General features: G+C 43.2%; 1 protein-coding gene across 7 annotated transcripts in view; it reads right to left on the bottom strand.

The window, feature by feature from the left end:
* gpatch8 (G patch domain containing 8) overlaps positions 1-18,353 on the bottom strand; it is a 118,199-nt gene that overhangs the window by 5,094 nt on the left and 94,752 nt on the right. For all 7 annotated transcript variants that reach the window (XM_028819947.2, XM_051918879.1, XM_051918881.1 and 4 more), the window contains 4 exons: positions 16,229-16,296; positions 14,268-14,354; positions 8,635-8,778; positions 1,719-1,849 (listed from right to left, as the gene is read on the bottom strand). In XM_028819947.2, the coding sequence (XP_028675780.1) occupies positions 1,719-1,849; positions 8,635-8,778; positions 14,268-14,354; positions 16,229-16,296 (430 nt within the window). The remainder of the gene's footprint in view (positions 1-1,718; positions 1,850-8,634; positions 8,779-14,267; positions 14,355-16,228; positions 16,297-18,353) is intronic.

Genomic DNA, 18,353 nt, shown 5'->3' with positions numbered 1-18,353 from the left:
TGAGGCCCCCCAACTCTGACCCTACACGCCTGGCCACTACCGTCTCAAGAAACACAGTTTATCCTGGAGGGGCTTTTTAGTTTATGAGAACCTGTATAGCTGTGTCTTATTAAGCCTTTTAAGAAAGTAGGAGGTCTGCCAATGGATGAATTATACAGGGAGGTTCACTCGAAAGAGGCCCCGAATATTCTGTAATGGCTCCCGCTAGGATGACGTGACCTGAACGAAACAACGAGCAATGTGCTCCTCAGTGTATGGAGCTCTGAACAAGCCGGGATGCCCCTTCGTCGGAGCGATGAGGTAGGCGTCGGACAGTCATTTGCAACTTGTGTGTGCATCCCGCTCGTACCCCTTCAGTCAGTCACGCGACCTCTCATCAGGATGGTGGTGTACAGAACTGAGCAGCGCGTCTTCATGGTGCAAACCTATTGGGTCACCAATTCGTTTAAGTGACGTCAGAATCAACTGGATGATCGTGAGTTAACGGAAGGTGACTTCCAGCAAGATGGAGCAACGTGTCACACATCGGGCAAGGAGCATGGCAGAAATGGAGTCTTCTTTCGGCAACTGGGTCATTTCAAAGGGGCTTTGGCCACCACAGTCGCCGGATCAGACACCACCAGACTTCTTCCTTTGGGGTCTGCTCAAAGGAAAAGTCTATCAGAACAAGCCTGGCACTGTGGAAGATTTGAAGGAAAACATCCAATGTGAAATTGCTGCTATTCCCCACCCGAGACCCTTGCCGGTACGTTCAGGAACATGGACCACCGCTTCGAAGTGTGTCTGGCAGAAAATGGAAACCTCTTCCAGCATTGCATACACATACGTCAAGGTAAAGAGCGTATTCTTTTGGTTCAGACTGCTTCATCCTAACGGGAGTTACAACAGAATATTCAGGGCCACTTTTGAATGAATCTCCCTATAGAACGCCTTTTGTTGGGCTGAAGATGATATGTGGACTTGTTCTGCTTCTCCATGGGCTCCTTTTGCCACATGCACTGACATTCACCATTAAAACAAGCACACTGCACATTTCGGGAGTATTTTATTTTCCTTCATCTACTGAGGCAGGGAGATAAATGACTTCTAGTTAAAAGATCTCAATTTCCAGGGAGTGAGTGCCACCTAGTGGATGAACAAACAAGCTACAGTGGGAAAAGTGGACTTTCCCTGAAAAAGTCTTGTATGCTTATACTGTAATTTCCTTTAACATCTAAAACCCTGGACTTAGGAAAAAATTGTACACAACGTAACTGGATGTACTCCATACATTAGAAACACATGCAGACCAAGAGGAGACCTGGAAGTGGTTCTTAGGCAAGGAAGTCACTTAATACTTGTAATCAGAGAACTCCATGCTGCACATTCTAAATTCACGGATGCAGTTTCCTTAGGGTGTCCTCGTATGTCAAAGGAGGTAAATGGGACTGCATGACCTGTGCGCATGCAGTCTCCTCGCCTTTCTCAAGTAAGCATGGCTGGTCATAGACTGCTGTTGGGTTGTTCATCTCCATGAAGAAGTCCAGTTAGTAACAATGCTACCTGTTAGTTTTCAAATTATCTCCCTGGTCATACAGGGTCTTGAGTTTTCAACTTGTGACTGCTGTGGGATGCTGTATGCAGATCTACCATAAAATCCTAGGAAATCTAGTCAGGCCTCATGTAAAACCTCAAAATGTCAGGAAGAGAGTGACATCAGCTAAAACTGCCACACTCACCTGTCGGTCTGCTTCCTCTGCTCTGCCAGCTCATGCAGCCGTCTCAGTGCTTTTTCCTGTTTCTTCTCATCTCGGCGTGACCGTGATGAAACATTCCTGGCAAATTCCCGCTGTTTCAGCTCCTTTAGACGCTAGAGAAACAGAAATATGGAGGTCAATGTGGTTACAAAAGAGAGGTGTAAAATAGTGAAACACGACAAGGATTTCATTTTTAAGGGGAATCTAGTTACTTTGTCCAAAGATACTCTTACGTAGCTCACATGCATTTTTAAAGGGAGATGCATGGATTTTTGGTGGAAGCATTCACTAGCGTAGATGATATGGATGGTGACCCTTATCATGATAATTTGGCCAGTGGTATTTACAACACAGCACAACGGCAAGCAATGGTGCTTCACAGATCCAGCATTCGCCAGCCATTATCTGTGTGGCGTTCACCATATCACCAGAGATGTACATGGCGAGTGAGTCCTCCTGTGGACTAGCCGCCCTGTCCAAAGCTGTCACGATCCTGCTTTGGATTTGAGAAGGTTATCTCAAATAAAACTGTAGTTTGTACCACTTTTGGGCTATGTAGAACATCACACCCACACAGATCTGTTCAACTTTTATTCATTGCAAACTCCCACTCTTCAAACGACATGCTGAAAAATGGCCAGTGCTAAAGGTGAAGTAACTTAGTGTCCCTATACAGGTGCAAGGTTGAGTGTCCACTAACAGGTGGGGTGAATCCAACTGTTTTTAGTGGTCCTCCCCACTTTAAAGACAAAGAAATAACTAAGGTGACTGGGGACATGTGGGAGCACAGGGAGAGTGGGTAGTGTTTCATGGTGGCACTGGACAACCAGCACAGTCTGAAGAGCCACAGCTGCTCCTCATGCCAACCCTGAATTAGGCAGCCCCATGAAACAGGCAACTCTTGCATTTTATCCGAAAACAGGTTGTAACAAAGCTACAGTTTATGGTTATTACTGCTCAATGTATTTAATAAGTATTAATGTGTATACTTGAGTGTTTACATCTGAGTTGTTAGGGTTGCTTTAGTCATGTGTTTGAAAAACTGCATACGCATCTTGGATTCTATGTTAAGAGGAAGTGGAGAATAGCAGCACTTTGGCACCCATGTTTGGGTTGTTGTAATGAACCACAGTTAAAGCCGACAAATACGAAACAGGTAAAAGATTCACACTTGGTTAGAGTGTGCATTGTGACTGCAGACTTTGCATCCTCTGGTCCAAACGTGTCAAATTTCTTCACATTTTTAAAGCTACATGACATGGACAGCAGTACAGGTAGAGATATCTGGAAAAGCAGGGACGGGAGGCACCAACGTCTTTGAGCTGCAACAATTAGGACCAGGCGAGTATGTGGCTGCACCCACATCACAGACGAGCTCCCATCGGTACAATCAAACACCTCAGGCATGGAGTCTCTCATACAGATTGGTTTTATATTGTTGTATTTATATGTGCCTACTTGACATAACTGGTTCCGTTTCTTAGCCAGCAGTGTCTGTTCGATAAGCCTTTGATACCCATTTCCATCCATCCATCCATCCATCCATTTTCCAACCCGCTGAATCCGAACACAGGGTCACGGGGGTCTGCTGGAGCCAGTCCCAGCCAACACTGGGCACAAGGCAGGAACCAATCCCAGGCAGGGTGCCAACCCACCGCAGGACACACACAAACACACCCACACACCAAGCACACACCAGGGCCAATTTAGAATCGTCAATCCACCTAACCTGCATGTCTTTGGACTGTGGGAGGAAACCCACGCAGACACGGGGAGAACATGCAAACTCCACGCAGGGAGGACCCGGGAAGCGAACCTCAGGTCCCCAGGTCTCCCAAATGCGAGGCAGCAGCGCTACCCACTGCGCCACCGTGCCGCCCTTGATACCCATTTTCTACAAGTAAATGACACTGTCGGTATGAGGCCTGCATTATTACATTTATTTACTTAGCAGACTCTTTAATCCAAAACATCCAAAAGAGGTCAACTTAATTAAGTGAATTTCAGAGTTTTGAAACACAAGTTACATGACAAGGTTACAAAATTGACCATTCAAAGTGAAGAGACAAAATCCAACACAACGCCTTAAGACTAGCTGCTCTTTTCTTATTCACTAAGAGCCATGCATCAAAACCAGTTACTAGTTAGAATCAATTCTTAATCATTATCAATTACTACCATTGTTCTTAATTTTGCAGATTTGTTGAGCCGAGGGAGCTTATAAAAATCACTAGGCCTTCAGAAATCTTGAGTGCTTGGCGTAACTTGGTAAGTCAGCGTTTACAGGTAAGCCCCTGCTGTGAGTTAGCCACATTTCTGAGGTGCTGACTGTACTTTAGGCTTATGGCTTCAAGTACCTCCACATTTCCATCCAGCCTGCTTTACGCTGGTCAGATGTGCTGTGCTCTCTACACGCCACTAGTACTTGGCAAACTAACCAAGTCGAGACATAGCAATGAAACAGGGGTTTTATTCTGAGGTTAGGTTTTTCTTCACACACAGAACCACAAACACATGGAATGAGTGACCAAATAGTGTGGTGGACAGCAGGACGTTAGGGACCTTCAAAACTAGACTTAATGTTGTTTTGGAGGAATTACAGTGGGTATAGAAAAGAATCCCCCTCCCTTCAAAATATTCCAATTTTTTTGCTTTACAGCCTTAAATGAAAACACACAAACCAATATTTTTTTTCAGCTTTACTTACTCTAAGTTACAGTAAGCTACTTACTGATCTAAGACCTGCGAGTGGCAGCCTTTCCAGCAGCTCTGTAGATGACTTCATCTTTCTACCTTTTTATCTATTTTATCTGTTTCACTGATCACTTGTACCCCTTTCTTTTATGTGGACTCGTTCCCTGGACACTTTTTACTACTTGCGAATTTCCCCTTGGGATTAATAAAGTATCTATCTATCTACTCAATGCAATCTAAAGATATCACAGCAACAGTTCAGAAGAATTTAAAAAAAACAAAAACAAGACATACTGAGATTAATAAAGGACCCCCACCCCCCCAAACTTAATCAGGTGTCAGTGACCCCCATTTCTATTACACTTACTGGCTTACGTCCACCTGTGACCAGTTGTAATGAGTGTGATTAGTGAAGCTGTTCCTGGAGCATTCATTCCCTTGCTTGGCAGTGCCACTGACAGCTAACAACTGACTGCGGGTGGCAAGTCACTTGCAAAAGATCTCAGGGATAGAGTTGTGGACAGACATAAGGAAGGAGATGGAGACCAAAACATCTCAAAGGTTTTATCAATCCCAAGGAGCACAGTAAAGTCCATCATAAAGAAGTGTTTGGTACTACTAGGACCTCCCTGGATCCTCCAAACTGGATGGAAGAGCAAGGAGGAAACTGGGAAGAGAGGCTACCAAGAGGCCAATGGCCACTCTGAAGGAGTTACAGACTGGTCATTGTGTGCATATGACAACAATTTGACAAGCGCTCTACCATTGTGGCTTGTTCGGGAGGGTCACAACTTCTCAAGAAAGGCCACATTAAGGCTCGTTTGAGCTTTCCCAGAATGCACCTTGAAGATTCTGATGCCAAGTGGAAAAAGGTCTTATGGTCAGATGAGACCAAAATCAAACTATCTGGCCTCAATACCAAACGGTATACCAATGCAGCTCACCATCCACAACACACCATACCTACAGTAAAGCAAGGAGGGGGCAGCATCCTGTTGTGGGGGGCCTGAGGCTCTCGTTAGGGGAGAAGGAAAGATGGATGGGGCAAAATACCATCAAAGTCTTGAGGAAAACCTGCTACCCTCTGCCAAAAAGTTGAAGATGGGAAGAATGTTCACCTTTCAATACGACAACAACCCGAAGCACACAGCAAAATGGACCACACAGGGGCTGAAGGATAAAAAAGTAAATGTCCTCGAGTGGCCATCAGAGCCCAGAGCTACATCCCATTGAAAATCTGTGGAAAGATCTGAAGACAGCAGACCACCAACGCTCACCATTCAATGTGACTGAACTTGAACAGTTAAACAGTAAAGAAGAGTGGGGGGGTTGGTGGGGGGCAAATATTACACAATCTAGATGTGCAAAGCTGATAGGCTGATAGAGAAGAATCAACAGACTCAAGGCTGTCATTAAAGGGAAAAGGGGGGGTCAACAAAATGACATCAACATGGGGGGGGGGGTGATCCTTTATTAATCTCAGTAGGTCTTGTTTTTGATTTTTTACAATTTTTCAGAACTGTAGCTGTGATATCTTTTACTGGGATGTTAGAGGAGGCATTGAGTAAGTAAAGCTGGGAAGAAATCACTTGTGTGTGTGTGTGTGTGTTTTCATTTAAGGCTAAAGCAAAAAAAATTAAAAAAAAAAAAAAAAAAGAATATTTCAAAGGGGGGGATTCTTTTCTAAACCCACTGTAAGTAGATACGGCTGGCAAGTTTTACTGGGCTGAATGGCCTGTTCTCGTCTAAACTGTTTTAATGTTCTAACAGCAGCCCCTCTGTGACAAAGTAAAGCAATGACATGCTAAGAATGTGTCCACATGACCAATCAGAGACAAAGGGAGTCCCTGCTTCTGACCAAGAGTTAGTGGAGGAGAGGTTCGCCTGAGCCATTTACTTGCAGGTCTTTTCAGGCCCCTTGCTGCCCTTATACAGGGTGGTCCAGATCTAATTATGCAATTTTCATTACGCTATACAGTAATCCCTCGCTACTTCGCGGTTCACTTTTCGCGGATTCACGACTTCGCGGGTTTTTAAATACAAGTGATTGCCCGCCTATCGCGGAAGTTATGTTTCAGACCCATCAGCAACAGCAGAAAATCCGCGATATAGAAAGACCATATAAACATTTTTATAGTTTAAGCCTTAAAATACCCATCCCACATGCTTTAAACACATGTAAACTTATAAAACACACTTTGTTAACACATATGATATGTGGATGTTGGGCTAAGGATATGAGTAACATCTCACTATTATAAAACATTTTAACTTCACGCAAGACAAGACAGTGAGACAGGAAAATTGGTGATGTACATGCTTTTAAATTATTGACAAGCAGAGCGACAAGTAGCACAAAGCCAGCACAAAGTCCACTTCTCCTTAGCTTTCATTCAGCTCCCCACCCCCTTGACAATGCGAACTGAGCCTCCGGGGAGGGGGGTTTGAGCGAACGTGTGTTCAGCCCTCACACATGCGCACACACACACACACACACTCCTCCTTCTTCCTAACACGCAGAGTGACAAGCAGGCATTTTGGCAGAAGCAGCACAAAGTCCATTTCTGCTCAGCGTGAGTTCAGCTGCCCCCCTTCACAAAGCGAGTGCAGACACATTGACGTCTGATCGCTGCGTGCAGTGTTGGTCTGCGGTGTTTAAGAATGTAGAAAGTGTTTAAGAGCATAGGAAGTGTTTATAAGAGTGTGGGAAAGGTTAACAAGAGAGTGAGAAAGGTTTATAAGAGTGTGGGAAGGGTTCATAAAGCTTTAAAATATGTATAAATAATAAAATAAATATAGGTCGCTACTTCGCGGATTTTCACCTATCGCGGGGGTCTCTGGAACGTAACCCCCGCGATAGGTGAGGGATTACTGTAACTTATTATTAAGTTTATTACATAGAGAACTCACAAAAAATTATTTTTGTTGCCGATAGATGGCAGCACCTGCCCTGCATTCGTTTATTGCAAGATATTTCAAACAATTCTTTTGTCTTGCATTGTTTTCCTGCATTGCATTAAAAGTTGCATAGTTAGATCTGGACCACCCTATAGTGACATGTGCTTGATGTACACCACCTAAGTGCCATTTAATGAGAAATGCACAGACCAGTGAGACGTAACCTTTAGCAATCATCCTTTTTAGTAACTGCAGAAAAGTGGCCAAGAGGAGAATCAGACACCCAAGCATACTTCACACTACTACAGTGGAACCTCGAGATACGAGCACCTCTGTATACGAGAAATTCAAAATACGAGGAAAGTATGAGCGAAAAATTCAGCTCTAAATACGAGCATTGGTTCGCGTAACGAGCCACGAGCCAGGCTGTGGGTATAGCTCGCGGCTTAGCAAGGGGGCGTGGTAGCAGTTGCGAGCCGCGATCTGCGGTGTCTGCGTTTCTCACTTAAGTGCACAGGTGGGAAACTGCCCACATCCATGATTGTTCCTGTGGCTGATGGGCTGCAGCTGCCATGTCCTCCCCGCATATATAGAGAAGCGCGAGCAGGTTAAGGGGGAGAAAAAGTAAAAGAGAGAGAGAGAGAGAGAGAGAGAGAGAGAAGGCAGGCAGGCAGGCAGGCAGGCAAGTGCAGGCTCGCGTGTAGCTGAACAGGCGAGCCAAACAGCTGAAGCAGGACGGTGTAGAGAAGGTCAGCTGCATTAAGAGTGTCTCGCCTGTTTTAGAGCCCGCATGGGAGAAATAGGTGAGACGCTAACAGAGAAGAAGCACCGGGGATTGTCATCTGTTTTTAAAGACTGCTTCTTGTTGACGTTTTAAACCTCGTGTTAAAGGATTGTTATTCTTGTGTATTTTAAACCTCCACTTCACAACTGTTTTAAGGATTATTTATTTAAAGATTTATTGAATGCTCTACTGCACTTTGGACACCTGTTTTGATTCTTTTAATAATCAGTTATATTATTTACCAGTGTTATTTATTAAAGGTAGACTACAGTATATATAATTTATCAGTGTTATTTATTAGGAAAATTGATTTTTATGTTAATATATTTGGGGTGCAGAACGGATTAACTGGATTTCCATTATTTTCAATGGGGAAGTTTGTTCTAGATACGAGAAATTCGCTATACAAGCTCAGTTCTGGAACGAATTAAACTCGTATCTAGAGGTTCCACTGTACTACTATTGTGAAGCCACGTGCACATGCGGTACACAACAGATGTCTCATCCCAGTCGCTCTCCTACCTGTTTGTGAGCGTGGTCATAGGAATTGATGTGGTTGTCAAACTCTTGGTGTTTTTGATATTGCTTGTCACAGAGCTCGCAGTAGAAGTTTGCTCTCATGTCTTCTAAAGCTTTGGCAATGGCTTTTTCTTTCTCCGCAAAGTCCTACAAGGCAGACAAAAGTATTAATCACCAGGGTGAAATTAAAAGATTTAAGTGAGCAAAAAAATCAGCATAAGGAGAAGCAAAGAAACGTAACAAACATAAATAAAAACCTCTTTATCAAAATAGTGGAGGTAGTCTGTGAAATATAAAGATACTAATGAGAACCACAAAGAAAAGAACTCTGTGAGCTCAGAGGTAAGAAGGAGAACCCAACTGAAGCCTTTGGATCAAATGTAAAGAATTATTATTAATGGAGGTGGTGATACAAATCTGAATCAGCTCTGAATTAAGAAATGGGCCAGCCAAGAACCAGGGGGTAATCCTCAACTGCTCCAGCCTTGAAAAGTCAGCAATCCAAGTGTTGCATTGCAGAACACAGTCACAGAGACGGCAGCAGTTTAAATTCCAATATGACTTTGTTCATATATTTCAGAGCCAAAAAACTGACTTAAGGACACAGTGGCCATTTGTGGTCAAGCAGGTTGGAACAATCAAGACTTCCGGCCCCAGAACACGTTATGAGTAATCAAATCTAGTCGTGTGCCGACCTACTGTACAACCAAACGGCTGTTCCCAAATGGAGCTCTGTGTCAAATTAACTGCATGTTGACCACAAAGCATGCAAGTCATTGTAACCGAGTCAATCTGGGTCCTGTGTGGGTCACCGGTACGCATACTTTAACTGCTGGTATGAAGTACCACAAAGTGATATTTGAGCATCAGCAGCCTTTCTTCAGGGTGCCGTGCAGCTGTGCTCAAGAAACTCCAAGGGGGGGGGGGATGCTTGTTGTTCATGTGCCGGTGTTCACAGCGATGAATCAATACTTCATGGAGGAAATGCTTGTGCAGCATAGAGGAACTGAAGAAATTGGTCATTAAAGGAAAGAAGGTAGCAGTGCTAGTGAAGTCCTTTCTTTTGTTAACTTTACTCATGTAAAAAAAAAAAAAAAAAAATCAGGTACATGGACAGAGAAATTGATGATTATAATTGTTTGGCCTGATATGCTAATATACAACTTTTTATCTTAGAAAGCAATTAAGAAGACATTGTCAACTGAGAATTCATCTTTTTATACCTACTGATTACAGATACAGCAACCCGAGGAATATAAAAACATCTGGATTGAGTGAATGGGTCATTGCCAGCAGTGTCCTGACTTTGGTTTAACACTTGTGAGGAGACCCACAGCAAGAGCTTCAAGTGCTGGAAGGGAGGAATTACACTGGCAGTGGGAAAAGCCCTGAACAAGGTGCCACAGGAACCCGGTGGGTGGGAGGGATGGCAGTTCAACCTGTACATGTGGGCTGGGTACCCGAGAAGTACAACAGGCCGCAAACGGGTACACATCGGGAAGCACTGTGGTCTGCGTGTAATTCTGGATCCTGTATAGCCTCCAACCAAGAAGGTGCCAGGAGCTTCCCAATTGCTTCACAAGGCAAGGCCAGGCAGCCACAAGGATGAAGAGAGCACAACGCCTTCTGGAAAGATCAACCTCAACTTTTTTTTTTTTTCAATTAATTTTATTAAAATCAAATAACATTCCAAACAACTCAAGTTTTATGGAAAAAAAAAAAAAAAAAAAGGTTAGAAACAAATCAACCCTCACCCCAGAGAGAGAGAGAGAGAGCCAGGCTAGCAGTGTAAAAATTTAAGCGACTAAAAATAAGTAAATAGATAAATGGGAGTAAAAGAGGGAAGAGAACCTGCTTCCTCAATTTAAAGGCTTATTCTAAAATGTCATTGCTCAGATCCTGCCAGGTTTTGAAAAAGTTTTGCACAGATCCTCTAAGTGTGAATTCAATCTTTCCCAGTTTCAAATAGTATAAAGTGCATCCAGAAAGTATTCACAGCACATCACTTTTTCCACATTTTGTTATGTTACAGCCTTATTCCAAAATGGATTAAATTCATTTTGTTCCTCAGAATTCTACACACAACACCCCATAACACCTTACTCCTTTTTATGTTAACTAAGGTTGTCTTATTTTAATTTCTTATTTGTCTTTTATTCTTCTTTTCTTCATTATGTAAAGCACTTTGAGCTACTTTTTGTATGAAAATGTGCTATATAAATAAATGTTGTTGTTGTTGTTGTAATAACAACGTGAAAAAAGTTTACTTGAGATTTTTGCAAATTTATTAAAAATAAAAAAATTGATAAAGCACATGTACGTAAGTACTCACAGCCTTTGCCGTGAAGCTCCAAATTGAGCTCAGGTGCCTCCTGTTTCCCCTGATCATCCTTGAGATGTTTCTGTAGCTTCATTGGAGTCCACCTGTGGTAAATTCAGTTGACTGGACATGATTAGGAAAGGCACACACCTGTCTATAGAAGGTCCCACAGTTGACAGTTCATGTCAGAGCACAAACCAAGCATGAAGTCAAAGGAATTGTCTGTAGACCTCCGAGACAGGATTGTCTCGAGGCACAAATCTGGGGAAGGTTACAGAAAAATTTCTGCTGCTTTGAAGGTCCCAATGAGCACAGTGGCCTCCATCATCTGTAAGTGGAAGAAGTTCGAAACCACCAGGACTCTTCCTAGAGCTGGACGGCCATCTAAACTGAGCGATCAGGGGAGAAGGGCCTTAGTCAGGGAGGTGACCAAGAACCCGATGGTCACTCTGTCAGAGCTCCAGAGGTCCTCTGTGGAGAGAGGAGAACCTTCCAGAAGGACAACCATCTCTGCAGCAATCCACCAATCAGGCCTGTATAGCAGAGTGGCCAGATGGAAGCCACTCCTTAGTAAACGGCACATGGCAGCCCGCCTGGAGTTTGCCAAAAGGCACCTGAAAGACTCTCAGACCATGAAAAAGAAAATTCTCTGGTCTGATGAGACAAAGATTGAACTCTTTGGTGTGAATGCCAGGAGTCACGTTTGGAGGAAACTTGGCACCATCCCTACAGTGAAGCATGGTGGTGGCAGCATCATGCTGTGGGGATGTTTTTCAGCAGCAGGAACTGGGAGACTAGTCAGGATAAAGGGAAAGATGACTGCAGCAATGTACAGAAACATCCTGGATGAAAACCTGCTCCAGAGCGCTCTTGACCTCAGACTGGGGCGACGGTTCATCTTTCAGCAGGACAACGACCCTAAGCACACAGCCAAGATATCAAAGGAGTGGCTTCAGGACAACTCTGTGAATGTCCTTGAGTGGCCCAGCCAGAGCCCAGACTTCAATCCGATTGAACATCTCTGGAGAGATCTTAAAATGGCTGTGCACCGACGCTTCCCATCCAACCTGATGGAGCTTGAGAGGTGCTGCCAAGAGGAATGGGCCAAACTGGCCAAGGATAGGTGTGCCAAGCTTGTGGCATCATATTCAAAAAGACTTGAGGCTGGAATTGCTGCCAAAGGGGCATCGACAAAGTATTGAGCAAAGGCTGTGAATACTTATGGACATGGGATTTCTCAGTTTTTTTATTTTTAATAAATTTGCAAAAACCTCAAGTAAACTTTTTTCACGTTGTCATTATGGTGTGTTGTGTGTAGAATTCTGAGGAAAAAAATGAATTTAATCCATTTTGGAATAAGGCTGTAACATAACAAAATGTGGTAAAAGTGAGAACGCTGGGAATACTTTCTGGATGCACTGTATTTGACTGTATTTTTATTAACTTAAATGATTACGCATTTACCCTACTTATACCAAAGAAAACGTGCTTGCATGAATTCTAGTACATATAGGGGTAACATCGGTATTTGACATTCTAGCACTGCAGGAGACACAGCAGTACAGTACTGTACAGTATACGGGTTTACCTTTTAGGGTAATGTATTAAACAGAGTTTGAAATGAAATGAAAGTGTTTTGGGGGCATATTTAGGGTTTAAACTATAAAAATATGCATTTTTTTGACCATATCCGTAACCCCCACAAATTTCGGGGGTCACCTGTACTGCCAAACGTCCATATTTAAGTACAACACATTTTGCAGGCACACTTGACACAGTTTGAGTTCAAGTGATAAATGTTGCAAGTGCTTGGGAATAGTCACTTGGCGTTCTGCAGTGTAATTTTACAGCACTAAAGTCTGAAGAATCCACTCACGAAAACAGGCAAGGGTGGGGACTTTGTTCTGGCCCATGGGAGTAGTCATTCCAGTTGTGGGGCACACCTCATTCCTCACCTCCAAACTGGAATGTTCTTAATTTTACTCAATGGCTCGAGACACAGAGCTTCTCAAAACGTACGGCTTTATCACAAAGATGTTAGCTGCTTTGCATCCTGGGACAGTTTCTATTGTTGACCTTGTGCTGCCAAACAATGCTCTGCCTCATTAAGTGACATTATATTGGAGATGGAGATGCAAGGCTTAGGAAGATTTGAAATGCAACACGATTTTAAAACTGAATAATTCTGCCCATCTATTTTTTGAACCTGCTTACAAACACACACGGGTTTGAGACTGCAGGTAAATATTCCAGCATTAAGATATGAAGCAACCCCAGATGGAGCTCCTTTTCACAGTTTACAAGTGTATTGTTACTTCTGTTATTTTATCATTAGACACAGCCTCTCATGTGCACAAACTACTAAAACAGAAACAACTAATCGCCCGCTTATTACGGCAGCTAAATTCTTTTAGATTTGTGTTAGAAATGACTGCATAGAGAGTACAGGTTTTGATTTTGGATGGACGTTTTATTGCATGTCAGCACACTGGTTAGGTTGACTCACAACTCTTAGTTTCTCTCAATTTCAATGAATGTGCGTGTGCCAATCCAGCAAGGTGAGGAGAACCTTCCACTGCTGCAGACATTCTCTACAGAGAGCAGTGAATCTCAAACACAAACTGAGAAGGCAAGCAGCGATGTGACCTGTGCCTGTGCTATCATCCTCTTCTTGATAAGATACTGCACAACCATTGAGAGGCACTTCCCATTTCTTTTTTTAAACCAGAACCTTGTGCTTCTTCTTCTTCTTTCTGACTTGTGGTTTACTGCTCTTTGTCCGCACCACTAAGCTTTCTCTTTCTGAACAAATGGCTGACTTTCAGTAAGAACTTCCTCTGTTTTTTCCATTTACTCACTTTCCATCCAACTGTCATTACCGTAGTGGTCCTGGCACCCTTTAGGTGTTAATGTCCAGTAGCAGTGGGCATTCCAGGTGGCTTTGGTCTTGGGTATTCTCACCATGTCTGACTTGGTTTAAGATTTTGTTTTACAACCAATCATGGGCAACCCAGACATTCATTTTCTACATTGAGGCTGCAAACTGGAGTTTTGCTTTTCTGTCTTCCACTGTCAACTGGCCACATTTCAGCGATGATACTAATGGACAACTTTTTACCATACTCTGGGCCTGTGCTCCATGAAAAACACTAAACAAATCTAAATTAAACTGGAGTTGGCTTGAATGACCTGGAGCTACTTTTTATGTTACTAAAAACATACTTTTCAGGCCTCTCTTCTCTCACCAAGCTACACAAGTATTCATGTTTTCTAAAATGAATCCTCTAATCAGGCTCTCTACGTCCATGACAGTTACCTTGTATTTCTGTCTAAGCTCCTCTGTGTCCTCCTTTTCCACTTCCAGCACTCGTCTCTTCTCCGTACAGTCCTCTGCATAATCCATCTGAAATGAGTTAAAGACACTCAGTTAGACTCTGGCCCAAAAGGCCTCATCTTGGACATTTTAACCCACACAGACACCTGATGTGTGGACTGGGACCAAAAAACACCTCCAGCACTGACCTTCTTATCCTCCTAATATTAGCAGAGCTTCTTACCTTCCAAATTGTATTTGCAGAGATTGAGTGCCTTAAGAAAGGCAGCTTATTTCATGTCTCCCCTGTTGATTAAGTGGATATTGACACCTTACTTGTTTTCATTCTGCTCCATCAAGCCAAAAACCTTGGGCACAAACCAACAATTTATGCTAACATGTCTATGTCTAATATGCCAAATAATTGTCTCACCAAGACTGAGGTTCTTGAAGTCTGCAGTAGGGAATCCATTCCCGGATGGGTTTATCCATTCCTGGGAATTCAGGAATCCCGCATTTCATTCCCGGGAATCTCACATGTGAACGGTTTTAGAACGACTGACACTTATTTTTAATAAAACCACTGCAATATGTTGACACAAATAAAAGACGAACCTTATCTACAAGCAGTTCATGTAGTCATAGAAGTACATGTATCTTTAGTTGTGGTAATAACAGCATAGAAAGTTCAACATCCTCACAGGTGGCGCAGTGGTAGTGCTGCCGCTTTGCACTAAGGAGACTGTGGAAGATTGTGGGTTCGCTTCCCGGTTCCTCCCTGTGTGGATAACGCTTTGAGTACTGAGAAAAGCGCTATATAAATGTAATTTATTATTAAAATTATTCTTATTAACGTGTCCAGCGTGCGGTCATCCGTGCAAGAGCGCACCTTCATGCAGAAGTACGCCAGCCGCTGAGAAAGCACGCTCTGCCTCCACTGAAGTAGGCGGCACAATCCTCAGATACTGATACACTTGTTCTACACAACGCCCGCGCTTGCCGTTGCTCTGAAACAGCGCCATTTCAGCTTTTACTGATGCATCCAGTTTCTTGTCATCATTCAGTGATGGCAAGTTTCTTAGCATAGCACAGATAATGCGGATACCACAGACTGACGCATTGCAATTTCAAGTTGCTGTTCAAAGCTGTTGTCTGATGAAGTTCAAGCTGCAGCAATAGCACCTCCTTAATTATTTTCAACTATAACTCTGTCATTTCTTGATCGATTTTTACACTTTTACACGCTATATATGCAAGATTGGCTGTTCCCATTTTCCCGGGAATTACAGCATTTTCATTCTCGGGAATGCAGGAATGAAAAATGTCCGGGAATGGATTGCCTAGTCTGCAGTGATGGCTGCTTTTCTAATGTGTTACAAATAAGTGGGTTTATTTTTCCTCAGATATAGAAGGTAAGTTTTCACCACAAATGTGCACATAGCAGGTGATAACTGTTCATGTGACATCCCTACCTCTGCGTATTATTAAATGGTGACATTGTTAGGACTAATTCAGAGTGTTCCACATGGGGACATTTATGACATCACACCACACAGTAATGAAACAAGGCATAAATGCAAAGCTGACTCACAGAAATAGGAAATAAGACGCCTAAGCATGTGGAAATCACTAAACAATGTCTGAAATTGCTTTTGGTTAAAGTGTATGACAGGAACAAAAATATGGTCCACACTGAGGCACTGAAGAATTCCAGTTTCACTCCAATTTTAAATTAACATGACAGATTTTGAAACAGAGAGGCCAGGAAAGGATTTTTATTAGAGGAAAGAAAATAGCCTTGAATTTGGATCTTAGGTGAAATATACAGCAGCTTCCTCTGTGGCCCTTGAGCAGCAGATTGCAAAACTAATGAACTGGTCAAAAACAAAAAACCGACAAGCACGGCTGCTCAAAGACACAGGCACTCGTGGTGGCACTGCAGCTGCCTGCTGTCTGACACCTACCTCCATCTCCATACGCCCCACTCCCATGACATCGTACTTGAGGATAATAGGGATGGGATCGGTCCTCCCTGGAAGTAAGAGAAAGACATGGCAGAGGTCAGAGGTCAGCGGAGAGTATGCTTGGAGCACAGACACTTGGGTTAGAGATCTTGCCTTGGAGTGCAGAGACCAAAAAGCTACAGTGAACCAAACACAAGTCATTCTCACAGCTTGCAAACAGGTATCGATCTCAGGATCTCGGATCTTCCCTTCAGCCAGTTGGCAGCCCCAACCCTGACCCCTCACATATCCCAAATTTGCTGGACCACCAATTGCGGCAGTGCTTCCTTCACATGCAGCTTGTGTTTTGAAAATCGTGGCATAATTTCAATATGACGTTTAAAAAAAAAAAGGAAATTTCCAGCCTGTACATAGTCGACGTAAAGTATCAAGGAGTTACGATCAATGTTAAAATAAACCAAAACCAATTTAAGGTGGGGGGAGTGTGGGTGTTAAGAGTAAAGAAAGTCCGCCAAGAAGACTTTTAACTGACATGCACTGAGGACATGCAGATTACCCCAAAGCTATTCAGGAGAAAGTATGCTACTTCAGGGATGGCACTACGACTCTATGAGCACACAAGACACACAACAGTCTTGTTTTAAATTAATAGTGGCCTCTCCTCTAAAACCAGGAACAAGGAAAGGAAATCCTTCTGACCTATACGGGGATTTACAGTTTATTAATAATAAATAATTTTTAAAAAAGTACTGGGTGGTAAGCAACGTCTCACTTCAAAACACGATGGATCTAAATAAATCTAATTAATCCTCACCTGGAACTCCCGATGATCAACTCCTATAGCTAGGCCTGGAGTGGTGTTCACCTGCACGTCAGATTTAGAAAACCTTCTCATTTCTCAGTTTCTCCAAAATGTCGCATACGCGTGGGTTAAGAGTTGCACGTACCCCTGTTGGGTTTCCCTTTTTTATATCCCAACGTTTGAGTGGAAAGCTGCATATGCACAAAGAGAGGCTCAAAACGAGCATGTGATGCACAGGGTCTTTTATTTGGTTCTCTTTTATGAGGGCCAGTGTTGCAGTGTTCTGATGTAATCGGAGCAACTGACTGCACTCCTACTGTGACAAGTACCCCCAGGAAACAAGAAGCGACTTTTACTTTAGTGTCATTCCACTAATGTACAAGTCATCTGTGATGCTAAAATGTGAGTGACAAACACCATGGCTCGGTGGCCTGGGTCAACCCATGATTCATTTATGCAGCTTTAGCAGATGTGATGGTACTGTACAGGGCTGGCTGGCTGGCATGCTGATGGTAACTGGCTGAACCCTCTGCTTTTCATAAGACCTGAACTACTCATTCGTTACAAGTGCCAGTGGCCACTCACTCAGACACTGGCATCTTACACATTTCCTCAACCCTCAGAACACAGAGGAGAGATGCTATAATGCCACGCCATCTTGTGTTCTCAGTGGGGGATACTCCTGAATGCAGGTGACGGGGTCTCAGCCTGTTAGGTGGGAGTCTGCTCCACCAGCCAATGAAGTTCTGCAGCACTGTGACTGCATATGTATGCCATTAACTGGCAGGCTTCATATATAAAGTAGTTGTTTCAGGTGGGTCAACCAGGTCGGGTTTGAGATGTGCTCACGAATGCATATTTATAAGATGACTGTAATTTATAAACAAGAGTTGCATAAAAATGTGTGCATCTGTTTTTATAAATCATATTTGTTTTTGGTGTATGCATATCTTCAAAGAAAACTTTTTAAACGAGAACCCAGCTGCGTACCTGGCGGTCAGGTGACTCCTGTAGCCTTCTCATATTTAGTTCCCAACATAACGTGTGTGTGGGGACACACTCAGGGCTCAGCTGCCCATGATGAGAAGACTAAGGTTTGGTTGTAACCCCAAGCGAGCAACTGTAACGCTTCATTTTACTATACTGTACAAGAAAGCTGGGCTCAAAGTACTGTTAATATGTGAAACCTTCATGCCATCTGTGCACAATTCGTCATCAAGCTACATGGCAAATGACGAGTCCTCCTCCCTTACGCTGGCATTCTATGCAGCTCAACACTGGAGCCATGAAAGGCCTGGATGTGCGTTTATTCATTAAGCAATT

Source organism: Erpetoichthys calabaricus, chromosome 14 (genome assembly GCF_900747795.2).
Source record: "Erpetoichthys calabaricus chromosome 14, fErpCal1.3, whole genome shotgun sequence".
In the NCBI taxonomy this organism is placed as follows: Eukaryota; Metazoa; Chordata; class Cladistia; order Polypteriformes; family Polypteridae; genus Erpetoichthys; species Erpetoichthys calabaricus.
The sequence above is the reverse complement of the archived record's forward strand: the minus strand, read 5'-3'. Positions and strand labels throughout refer to the sequence as shown.